Source organism: Drosophila montana, unplaced genomic scaffold (assembly GCF_035044405.1).
Source record: "Drosophila montana isolate Dmon_TW-CO22-7 unplaced genomic scaffold, ASM3504440v1 contig_3848_1, whole genome shotgun sequence".
NCBI lineage: Eukaryota > Metazoa > Arthropoda > Insecta > Diptera > Drosophilidae > Drosophila > Drosophila montana.
This window is the reverse complement of record NW_026998720.1, coordinates 4,771,668-4,784,077: the sequence shown is the minus strand read 5'-3', so window position 1 is coordinate 4,784,077 and position 12,410 is coordinate 4,771,668. Positions and strand designations below refer to the sequence as shown.

The window sequence follows — 12,410 nt, the reverse complement described above, 5'->3', positions numbered from 1 at the left end:
TTCTATTTATTATATGCCTTGTTTAACTTATCTTAAGTTTCTCCATATATTTCATTTAAAATCTTAACAATTTTCCTTTTGTTATAAACTAAGCAAACAATTCGTATCGGTAATATATATGTATGTATTATACAATAATATATTTAAAGTATTAATCATTTCATGTTTGTTACGATGTATTTTGGATTTAAATTTTTCTTTACACTTTGATATAGTATATACTAGTCTATATACGATTTATGATCATTAAAGAGCACTTTAACTTCAGATATTGTCTAGAATAAGCATTCAGAAAATAAATACAAAAGAAACACCAAATAACTTTGCTACAATACACAATAAATATTCAAGGATTTAACGTTTTCTCGATCTATATGATATGCAAATATAAAAACAAAATAAAATGCTCTAGACATAATATATAATAAAAAAATAATAATAATAGTCCCACGACATGTTCGGAACCTTAGCCAAATATGCGAACCCAGTTAGCAGCAGCTACATACAAATAAAAACTATCCATACTCGTGTGCATGCACATTTTTATAAACATATATATTAAACTTGATGTTCGACTATATATATTGAAAGCTAGTTCATAGGGAATTCCACGGCATTATTCAAAATCGAGTACAGAAATTGTTAAGTACATATGACCTAAGTATATGTATTTCCAAGCATGTTAAACCCCTCCCAAACAAATGAAAATAAAAAACAAATGTCTTAAACTCAACTTTGTAAGTAGAACATTGTATTCTTTATCTGCGATAAGTGTGTGTGTGGGGGGAGGGAAGCTCTCGCTTATCTGTGGGGCCTGTCGCTGCAGCTGCGACTCTGACTGTATAACCTGGGCGACAATTGCCCGGCAATTGCTGTTATGCAATCAACGGCAGACCTGTCAATTTCAAAAATCAAAAAAAATTTATCATCTGAAAATTGCGCGCTACGATAAGCGAAATCAGCGCAAAAAGCTGGAGGCGGAAGATGAGCACAGATGAGGAAGATGACTCTGACAACGAGAACGACAACAACAACGCAACTGTCGAGATAAAGTTGTTTACAGGAATCTGAAAAAAATTCAAGAAAAAGGCAAATAACAATAAAAAGCAGCAAATAAAAACTGTCTCAGCACGCCGAAGTTTCAATACCCTTGCAGACATGTGTTTAAAGGCGAGATGCATGTTTAAAATGTGTCTATCAAAGTTGCAAGCCCTCAAAACTGTTCGGTGTATCGGTCCCCTAGATTCGGTTGTGTATTTGGTTTTGTTCATCAATTAACTCCGTTTTTGAATCGAGAAATGCTTTTCACTGTAAATAATCAGTTTCAACGCAACAAATAGGTTTCTTTTTAATACATTTTTTTTTTAATTTAATATTTTTAGTATATATCAGTACTGAAAAAAAAGAAAACAAATTTTCCACAAATTTTTTAAAAAATATATGGTTTGCCTGCTTTTGGGTCAGCTATATAATATTTGGTTTTTAAACATAAAGCCTTTTTTAAATCGGCAGTTTCTATGAAAGCTATATGATATTATATATACATACTGCTCGCTAAAAAATGAAAATATGTTTCAAATATAGCGAAATTTTGATCATACTTTATAAGGTCGCACATACTTAATAAGGTTCTTCCGTGCGTTACATATATCTTTACAAATTCAAAATACCCTCTGCAAGTGTATAGCTAAATGCAATGAAACCGGCAACGCAACGCAAAGCTAATTTAAGTTGGAAACAAAGCAAAAGCAAAGCCAGACGCCAGTTTCATTTGTCCAGCAGCGGAGCAGCCCATCGCCTTCAGTGGAGTGCTTGCAGTCCACGGCCTCATACACAGACAGAGACAAAGTCAGAGCAGGAGGGAACGAGAGCGAGAAAGATGTCCTGTGATGAGAGAACAGCGCTGCTGGCGACGGGGCACCAGCGAGGACAGCACCAAGAGCCGCACGACATCATTGTCGTGCCAGGCAAGGATCCAAAGGATTATGAGCCCATTTTCACAACTGCTGAGTAAACGCCTTACTGTCGCATTTCATTAAATAATAAATTCATGCCCTAACCTTTACTTCCACTCACACATATTTTCGACAGCTTCTCCTACGGCCTAACGCTGGAAGAGCTGCTGCCCTTCGCTTTGGATCCCTGGTGGCAGAATGTGCGTCGACTGTGCTTTGCCTGCCTCTGGCTGACATTTATGCTGACCCTCTTGGCATCCCTGTGCCTGGCCTATTACCATGACAATGCCACAGCCTGCCGGCCCACAGAAGTACTTGCCACAACACTGTTGCCGCCTGCCACACTCGCCCTGACCACCAATGGCACCTTGCTGCTGCCCAGCTAATAGTTTGCTCTAATCTGAGCACACAAATTGGAACTGGAACTCTTGATTATAGTTGCTGCAATTCCACGGATTGGATTACATCAGCCGCCGCTTAAGTGCTCCACTTGTCAGCGGCTTCCCTCGGTTCAGCTGGTGACTAAGCGATAAGCCGATTGCGATGCAAACAGCTAAGCCAATTGATTGACTTTAACATTTAAATTAAAATTAATTACGATTTATTACATATTTATATTTAATATTACATACGAGATTATAGATCGATTAAATTGGAATTGCAATTCTTACAATTTAAGCTTTATGTTTTTCATCCCGTTTTCACCTGTGCAGGTGGAATTTACGAAATCTCGTATGCGCAACTTTTGAAATTAAGAAGAAAGTGATTACATAATGAAGGTTCTTTCATGAAAAGATATAACTTGTTAGACTCATAAAAGTCCACTATATATATTGTAATCAAACGATTTTTTAAAATATGTTAAGTCTTAAGATCATAAGATCAATATTAAAATTCATTTTAAGTCAAATAAACAAAAATCAAAAGAATTTCATGAAAAACAAAAAGTAAAAAATAAATGGCATGTGCCAGTTTCTTAGAGAAAAGCCTAGCCAAAGTAACAGGCGAGCAGAAATTGGAATTGTCTTGACTAAAATTCTTTGATCGCAAATTTCTACTGTATGCTTTGAGGGTAGCAGCTATATAGCTGATGCTTGATGTTTTATGCAAATTTTAACTGAAGTACCAGGCAAACAGAAATCACTAGAAATCGCAAAAAATATACGAAAAATATACACTCTACTTTCAGGGATGAAAAATTTGAGCTCTGGTGCAAGATATTTAATTCCAGCTGGGTTACCAGGCAAACAAAACTGGCAAGTAGGTCGACAAGGACATAGGCCTTAGGTGCACCTGCACAATATCTATGGTATGATTACAAAAGAATATATTCATCTTTAGGAAACATCGACTATTTTATCTCTTAGAAAACCGAATCCCTAATATCAATTTGACTTAATTTATCTAAAATAATAACTGAAATTAATATAAATAAGTTTTAAAAAAATTCTAAAATTTAAATATCTTTCGTAAAGTTGCTATAGTTTTTTGTGGTCTTACGGATCTGGCCCATCGATTGACATTTAATAAATCACATTCTAAAACTTGAGCAAATTTGATAAAAAATATTAAGGGGTTACATCGCAATTTGTAGGAAAATGTGGGATCGCTTCTAAAATGAGACGTTTTTGAGGAAATATGTTAAAATTGAAATATCTCGGATAAATAAAGTCAGATCAGTCGAAAATCCTATCTTTTTAAACTCTTACAGATCAGGACTATCGATTAATATTAATGAATTTCAATTCTAAACTTTAAGCATATTCGTCAAAAATAGTAAGAACATTTATGTGTATCGCAGATTGAACTTCATTTAACCTATGTCCCAAATTAATTTAAAATTTTTGAAAAAATAATGTACGTTGAATGTACAAAATATAAAACCTTTTAAAAGGTTATGATCAGTATGGCAGCAAACTGAATAAAATTCGAGTATTCTGGACATTGATAGTTATAAATAGCATTTATTATTCAGTTAGCTACAGATCCTTGAGCGAGCGGTCCATTTGTACTATTGATCGTGAAGAGTCGCACCAAGGTCATGGCTTGACTGAAGCCCGCCCTGTGCAGCTGGGGTTCCGCTTTCGCCTCTGACCAGGGTTGAAAATCGAACTGAAATCCTTCCAAGTCCACACAGTTCACATAGCGATTACCGTTCGGTCTCTGGCGCTCCATGAGATGTTGGCGCACGCGTTGGATACCATCGGAGTTGCGACATATGATGGCAGCGAGACTGGTCTTATATATTTCAGCTAGTTGAGCTGAGGATGGGAAATAATAATCATGATAAAATTTGACTATATTTGAGGCATATTGAAATGTCTTACGCTTGCTAAACTTTTGAGGTCCCACTTTGCGCTCATACCAATACGAATCGCCAAGCTTGAGGCGCATAAACTGATCCGAGACCAAACAGCTAAGCAGAGGCCCTAATATGGCGCCATCTAGCGGCGGTTCGCTGAGCGCACCCGTATAGACATCCACATCCTGGGGGGAGCTGTGGGTGGATGGAGCTCAAAGTTAAACAGAAGCTGGCTTTCGAAGCAATCGGTGTACTACCCACTCGTATATCTGTCTGATGGACTCCAAGGTGGCGTTGTCCACAGCTAGCGCCATTTGCTCCCATGTATCTACTGGGGGCAGGCGGCAGTGGCGTCGGAAAACCGGATAGGCTGGTATGCCATGATCGCGGCCGCGCTGTATATTTAGCGAAACCAAATCCAGTCCACAAATGGGTATACGATCCTCGGCGGTGCCCTCGAACAGCTTCTGTGTGATCTCCAGCGAGAAAAAGCGATCGACGCGCAGCACCGGCGTGTTTGAGGCGGCGAGCAGGGCGTGGTCGATGCCATGTGGCGACCAGAGCGAGAACGGATTGAAGAGCATCTTGTGCAGCTCCATGGCCTCGGGCGTGCTATTGTCCCTGGACACATTGAACAGACCAGGCAGCAGCGTGTGGGCAAAACGAAACGCAGCTGTCGCAAAGCAATTGGCAATGCTGGGATCCACAAGGGGATCATAGGTGTCCGGCGCATCGAGCTGCTCGCGGGCAGGCAACAAACCCTTGGCCTGGCTCAGATTGCGACCAAGCAGCACGGGCAGGAACTCGTTGTAGGTAATGTGCGCCAACTGGGCGCCCAGGATTTTGCGCGCCTCCTGATACACACGCTCATCGGTCCAGTTGGGATTGAGCCGGTGCAGGCCACGTGCCAGATAATTGTGTTGTCTGGCCCACAGCAGATGCATCGAGGTGAGCAGCAGATTCTCATTGGCCCGATCATCGCCACACTCGAAGCAGTACTTTCCCTGGCGCGTCATCTGCACCCGATTGCAGCCATCCTCCGGATTGGCGGAGATGGGCAGCAGCTCCCGCCCATCCTCGGTGATATACATGCGAAGTGTGCCATTAATGAAGCTGCGCAGCTGCCGCTGGCGCTGCTCCAGATTGCCATACACCACGGAACCGTCAATGAAGGCCGTGGCCTGATTGAACTGCTGCCGGGGTCCAAATCTGCCCGTGGGCGCTGGCGCTGAGCGCACAAAGTTCATACAGGTCACATTATATTGCTTGTAGTAGGGATCGTCCGCGAGAATGTGCACGGGAAAGCAGGCCGGATGCTGTTGCTCCAGTGCGCTGCGCGCACAGCAATCAATGGACTCGCCCTCCTGTGCGGTGGTCAGCGAGGTGGCCGTTATATCGTGATCCAGGAACTGTCCGAATACCGCCAGCATGACCGTAAAATTCGTATCCGTTTCGTAACTGGAGCGATGTATGCTTAGGGAGACTTGACGCGCCGGCGGCAGCTGCCCACCATGGCTGGCGCGAGGCGCTGCAATGCCATCGGCATAGTCCGGCGCCACCATGCGGCGATATGGCACCATGGAGGCGCCAAAGCTGCGCGGGTGCTGCTTGTTGTTGCAGACGCCAGTGCTGCGCCTGTAGCGCTCATTGATGTCACAGTCCAGGCGGAGCAGCATCGGATCGGGCAGCACTATGGCCGGACCGCGTCCAATATTGCTGCGTCCCGGCTGTTTGCTGTAGTTGAATCTCTGTGCTATATCTAGCGTGGCCTGATTTTCCACGTAACCGCGCCGCGCCAACTTGCGCGCCTCCGGATTGGTGCTCAGCGAACGATAGTGCCGGAACTGGGGCGTATTTATGGCACTCGGCCTCAGACCCTCCTCCAGTATCTCACGATCGCCCAGCGCCTTGATGCCCGCACTTACCGCCTGGGCGCCTGCTTGCGGATCGAGCGTCTCGTGGCGCAGAGCCCAAACGGACTCCGGCTCGTCTGGTATGGGCGTCTTGGTGCCTGCTAGCCTCTCCCACTCCGACTCATTTCTAGCAAAGAAAAAGCTGGGCCCATCCGCGCTGCTGTCGCTGCTGCTCCCGTCGTACGCACTGCCACTCAGCCACAGCGCCAGGCCCAAGGCGGCAATCACAATCACGCTGCGGGCAGGAAAGTGAAATTAACTTGTGGTTAAAAAGTTGACAACGGGTCAACAGGGGTGTCAAATGACAAACTCGACATAAACGGAATGAAGAGGAATCGAGTCAGACCGACTAGAAGGTACTCTGAAATCTAGCGCAGAACAAGGCTACAAGCATTCAAAGCTTCAGCTCCCCTTAGCCTCATGCTATGGGAAATGCATTCTTGAGCTTATATATTCGGTCGTTATAGTTCGATCCTTAAGAAACTTTCAGCGCCCAAGCAGGACACCTAACTGTGACAAATATACTATATAAGCGCAAGGATCTTCATTTAAATATAAGTATTTTTTTCAATAAAGAGGGAAATGTGGGTTGGTATCCTAACCTAGATACCAAGTTTGATTAATTTAGAATGAATAATTCTCGAGTCATGTCTAAAAATCAATATTTATTGATATTATAAAACCGATGGAAGATAACGAAAAAAAAGTTAAGATACATGTTCTGCGTCGTATATTGAACAGTAATCGAGAAAAGTTGCAGTCTCTAGCTTTTGCAGTTTCCAAGATCGACGCATTCACACAGAGGGGCAGACAGACAGACGGACGGGCGGACCTGATTAGATTGACTCAGCTCATCATCACGATCAAGAATATATATACTATATGGGATTGTATATTCTGCCGTCTACCTGTTACATTCATTGCACAAGACGATTAGACCCATTTACCCATCATCAATAAGTTCAGGGTATAATGACAATAAGAAGTTGCCTTCAGAGTGCAGAGAAACAGATACTCTAATAACATACATTTAACCGAATTGCCATTCATTTCTAAACAATTATTAACCGATTGTGGCAATCTGATATGTTGAAAGGAAATCGGTTATACATATATGGGAGTTAAAGTATTTTGATTTTTATTTAAGGACTAAACCAACTCGTGCTGAGCTTACTGAAGACACCTGCTGGAGCTACTCTTTAATTATTATAATTAAGAAAAAATTGGGACTAGATGCTTTCTATAGAAGCTATATGATATTGTTGTACTATGCTATTAGGATTTTTTGTACGTTCGGTATGTTTCTTCAAAAACATTGCTTATGTAATTGCCTGGAAATGCCACACTCACAACACTCACACAAATGTCACCGCTATGCAGCACTGGAACTGTTTCAGTTTGGAGCGACGCGCACGTGGGGAGACGCCGCCAGGAAACACATAGGTGGGTCCCTGATAGGGCGGCAGCGCGACATAGCCGGAGCTGCTGGCGGTCAGCGGCGTTGTTTCGTCCGTCATGATCAAAACAGAACTGAAGAGCTGGCTGCCTGCCAGCAGAAGGCAAGCAGTTCGTGCCCCACCAGTTAAAGTTGCGCCAACACTTGGCGGGCTTCCGCTCCGTCTGTCACACTTGAGTTACTTTCGCTGGCAGCAGCAGCAGCAGCTGACAAAGCAACTTAGTTTATAATATTTTATAATGCAAGCGTTTGAGCCGCACAACAACAAAGCGAACAACTGTCCAACCAGCCCAGCGCCAAGAGCTGCTGCACATTAAAAGTTGTATCTTAAACTAGGTTTTAATAGATTGGCAAATGCCCAAAATTGATTACAGATCCATGTCTTCTGTCTGTTTATACATATCGCCCACATACTCATAGGCTAGCTTCAGTAAATACTGAAACGATTTTTGCTGTGGCAGTTCACCCAGTTCTGCGCTGTCCAGAAAATCCTCCATGGGCGGCAAAACGCTGTCGCACTCCTGACCCATCAGCTGCGACAGTTCAATGACCTTATAGAATAACAGCTTGTGTATATAGTCGAGCGCATTGTTGGTATCATAGTCCGTCCAGTTGTCGCGACGTATGATCGCACACCAGACCTTGTGTCGCAAATCGTACGGCTGATCCACATAGCTGAGCAGCTCCAAGGCCTTGCGGAATTCGACTTCGGTGGCGCTTTCGTTCTCTTCAGCGATGAAAAGCTACAAACAAATTATATAGTAAATAGGCTGATACTTCACATATCGACTATATGGGAATTACATTGATAATCTCCTCCACTTTGAGCACCTTCTGATCATTTGCATCAAACCCAAAATTTTGCAATACATCGTGACCCAAATGGGATTGGTATTCAATGATAACCAATTCAGCATTGATTTTCTCCACTTGCGCTGTTAAATCAACCTCGGCCGCTGCAAAGGCGGCCAACTTGGACAGCGATAGCATCGACTTTTTGCGTGCCACATACTCTGTCTCACATTGGGCCAGCTCGAAGAGCACTTTGGCGCCGCGCTCGAAGTCGCCGTTGAATATGAGCTGTATCCAGCCGAGCGACGGATGATCTCGCATGAATTGCGCCAATGCTGTCTGGTTGCCCTTGAATCGTTCAAAGACCTCACCATGTCGCTGTTGACGCAGATGCCAATTGATGGCGAATTGTGAGAAGTCATATTCCTCATACTTGCGCGTATAGTCATCCAGACGGTCCTTGTCCTGTGTCTCATCACAAATGAGCACCAGACTCTGAAAGTCCAAATACTTTTCAGCCAGCTTGGCAGCGCATTCATACTGTCGCTCCTTGACTGCAATAGAACAATAGAGTTAATAAATTGGGTGAAATTTAGTCAAAGGTTATACTTACTTAGCATCGAGATTAGGTCGCGTCGCTGCGACTCGAACTGCTGCTGCAGCACCTGAAACTTTTCCGTATCGCGCACGCTCTCCAAATAGTTCTTGCGTCCCTCAAGAACAATGTCTGCCAGCTCCAGTATTTGCTGATATAGAAGATGCTTCAGCTCTGCCTCGTTGACGCACTGCGCAGCATAGCGAACGCTTATTTCTATGAGGCGGGTCAGAGCATCGTGAGCGCCCGCGGTGCCCGACATGGCTGTCCAGGGTTGGTTTTCATATGAATTGGCTGTCAGCTTAAAGCTGCTGACATTCTGTTCGCGAAACCTCAATACCTGGCCCAACGTGCCTAGCACAATGGAGTTGATGTCGCCGACAAATTGCGCCACTGACGCTGTGGTCCGATTTTGAGCTGTAATGCGATCATCTGCCATGTCAGCCAACGCCTCAAAGATGCACTGAAACTTGCACAGCTTAACATAAAAGATGTCCTGGGTAGTGAGGCTGCCCTGTGGCTTCTCCTCCCATTGGGCGACGGTTATGTCAATGGCCTCATCCACCAGCTTGGGCATTTTGGTCTGCATCGCACGCAATGCCGTTGCAGCCACAATTTTTTCACTTATATCGGACAGTATGTAGGCTGTCGGCTTGAGCACATTACTGCCACAGGGTATGGCATTGAGCTGAAAATAACAATGGCAGACATATAAGGAAGTATACCAGAGGAAGAGGTTGATTTTACTCACCTTCTCCCAAACTGCGCTGAAGTGTAGGAAATCAATAAAATGCTGCAGAGCAATGCTCTTGTCGCGTAGCTGATTGATGATTTGCATGGAACGGGAGCTGCCCAGGGCGTGACGATTGCCTTCGTACTCCTCGATGGCCGACTGCCAGCGCGGATCAGCAATGGGCAAGTCCTCAGCCAAGTCCTCGGCAATAGTGATGACAACTCTGTCAATTTGCAACGCATTAAGGAAAGCTTTATATTTGCACATCTATAAAATTCACCTGTCTAGCTTGTAGGCATCCAAGGGCGCACCTTTCGGATCGGATTCCGCAATGCTCTCCATAAGATCCGCAATGATTGTGTTCATCATGTTGTTGTTACGTTTCAGCCTATACAAGAAGGCCGCTTTGAGCTGACCCACTTCATTGTTGAGCTCGGTGTACACATCATCCGGATCTAACTGATACATGGGTAAGCTATTGGAGCTGTCGCCCAACATGCTCTGATCTGGCGCACTAAAACTCGCATTAAACGAGATGGGTCCAAATAGATCTGGCGAATTGCAGCTGCTCATGTTCAGCAAATCAGTGCTGTCAAAGTCGCCGGGCGTAATGGATACCAGCCCATGTGTGCGGCTGAAGAAGAGCGGCAGATGGTTGCAGACGGCAGCGCTAAGTATACGATCCTCATGCAAATGGAACTCCACTTTCTCGGCTTCCATTTCGGCTGTGGGCGCCGCATTTGACAACAGTAACGGATAGATCACTTTGGGCGTGTACAGATACATGTGCGAGGGTCCCACAATGATGCGCACGCTGAGACACTCCTGCACCGTCTTGTTACTAAAGAATTTGTTAAGCTTCAACGGCGTAAAGCACTCCAGCTGCATGCCCTCCGCTTCTGCCTTGGCCACCACTAAAAAAATTTGATTAGTCAGCTTAAGATTAGGGCAAAGGATCCAACTAGAGGCTTACCAATGGCGTAGTACATTTGCGGCGTGTGTGCCGGGTTGACAGCACCCACTAGTATATAGTAATTTCCTCTGACCACATGGAAATCCATAAAATGCAAATCCACCTCCACATTATCGTTGGGCACACGCACATTCCAAAACTTAAATAGCAGCATATCACGCATTTTCCGCAACAGCTCCACATCCTCGTACAGCAGCTGTTCCGTGTTGCCCTTGTTGGATAGACGCCAGCGCTGAAGTGCACGATCTGAAAGCACCGCCACAACAGATTCACCGTTCTTTGTGTCGCTCTCAGAGCACATGCCTACCAATAACTATAGAAGACGATAACAGTTAAATACTATAAATTAGCAGTATGAAGGCGCGCTCACCTGATCCCTGTCGCTTCCGCTGTTCATGCCAATCAGCATGGAAGCGAATCTTTTGCCAAAGCCGCCAAGAAAACTCGTCGCCGGCTTGATTGTCTTGTGGTGCAGTGTATAACGGCCGCTGGTAAGACCTACGCGCAGGAACACTAAAGTGCAGGTGGAGGTTATTGCCAGGTAGCCCTGCTGTGTGGGTAGATTCAGCAGTTGCACAAACTCCTGGCCGGTAAGAATTGATATATCCACGGAATTATTATCGTGTGCTATAGACGCCCAATAGCGAACCTCGCCTGTCGCTGATATTGCAATGCAGGAGGCCATCTGCTGACCCTCTGTCTGAAACACGCTGACCAATTCGCTCTTGTGCCCAATATCGCTGTAAGGTAGAGTCAGTTCGCGGCACTGGGCCGAGGTGCCGGCGCGTCTTAATTGTTTGCCAAGTCGCGGTGGCGAGCCTGTCTTAACACCACCAGACGAATCCTTATACTGCCATATCAATAGACGACGACCTTGCACAACCTGCATTGGATTATGGATAAATTATTAGACAGATAGTGTATATAATGTACACTGTGTTGATACTTACCCACGCCCAGCCACTTTGTGTTATTTTCGCTGAAACTGTGCTCGCACCTGGTCCGGCAAAGGTGAGAGCCTCGTTTACGGCCACGGGCAGTGCATGGCCATAGCTTTCCACGACGTTGTAGTCGGATCTGATGCCCGGTATAGACTGGGTGGTGGAGCGCGCGGATAAGCTCAAGCGACTGTTGCAGCATATTAATATATATTAGTGCATTTTCACAGATCGTATATTTATCGGATACTATACCTATTATTCAGTGCAGTTTTCTTTAAGCCACCCGGCAATGGCGAGTGGCCAAGGTTGGCGTTGCCGCCAAAAAATGATTTGCGTGTGTTATCCGCTGCCGCGGGCATACTTAGACGCCGCCCACCTGGCGATGACTCTCGTGAAATGCTATACAGCTGTTTTTGCATGCTTCGCTCCATTCTTTGTCGTTAAATAAATAAATTGAATTTATAAACAAGAAACACATGTACACTGAACAAATTTCGCCGGCAATAAGCCATCGATAGTTGTGGTTAGTTGAAGTTATTGCAATCGGCCGTTCTTGTATATTCATCGCGTATATCGATAGTCTTAATTGATAAAAGAACAACAATCACTACAAAATGTCATTACTAATTTGAGTCGCCTCATGTAGTACAAATGTACCAAAAATGGTACATTATCAATGTACACATTTTATTCGGAATCATACTTTTTTCCCATTCATTTAAATGATTTACAATTGTTTTATATTTTTAC

The 12,410-nt window shown here is 44.5% G+C and overlaps 3 protein-coding genes across 3 annotated transcripts; 1 reads left to right on the top strand and 2 right to left on the bottom strand.

Annotated features, from left to right (window-relative positions):
• Positions 1-1,731: 1,731 nt before the first annotated feature.
• LOC135438395 (uncharacterized) lies at positions 1,732-2,633 on the top strand. The gene is made up of 2 exons (XM_064696701.1): positions 1,732-2,010; positions 2,092-2,633. Exons 1-2 carry the CDS (start codon positions 1,880-1,882, stop codon positions 2,339-2,341), a joined length of 381 nt encoding a protein of 126 aa, XP_064552771.1. The 5' UTR covers positions 1,732-1,879; the 3' UTR covers positions 2,342-2,633.
• A 1,293-nt stretch (positions 2,634-3,926) lies between these two features.
• On the bottom strand, positions 3,927-7,825 carry cd (cardinal). The gene is made up of 4 exons (XM_064696828.1): positions 7,530-7,825; positions 4,519-6,405; positions 4,283-4,452; positions 3,927-4,216 (listed from the first exon to the last, which is right to left on the bottom strand). The coding sequence occupies exons 1-4, from the start codon at positions 7,685-7,687 to the stop codon at positions 3,927-3,929; spliced, it is 2,505 nt and encodes an 834-aa protein (XP_064552898.1). The 5' UTR covers positions 7,688-7,825.
• Positions 7,826-7,946: 121 nt separating this feature from the next.
• Positions 7,947-12,183, bottom strand: Nup133 (nuclear pore complex protein Nup133). Its single transcript, XM_064696631.1, has 9 exons — positions 11,913-12,183; positions 11,670-11,847; positions 11,090-11,602; positions 10,720-11,032; positions 10,027-10,660; positions 9,765-9,969; positions 9,032-9,701; positions 8,431-8,972; positions 7,947-8,369 (listed from the first exon to the last, which is right to left on the bottom strand). Exons 1-9 carry the CDS (start codon positions 12,089-12,091, stop codon positions 7,995-7,997), a joined length of 3,609 nt encoding a protein of 1,202 aa, XP_064552701.1. The 5' UTR covers positions 12,092-12,183; the 3' UTR covers positions 7,947-7,994.
• Between the last annotated feature and the right edge of the window lie 227 nt (positions 12,184-12,410).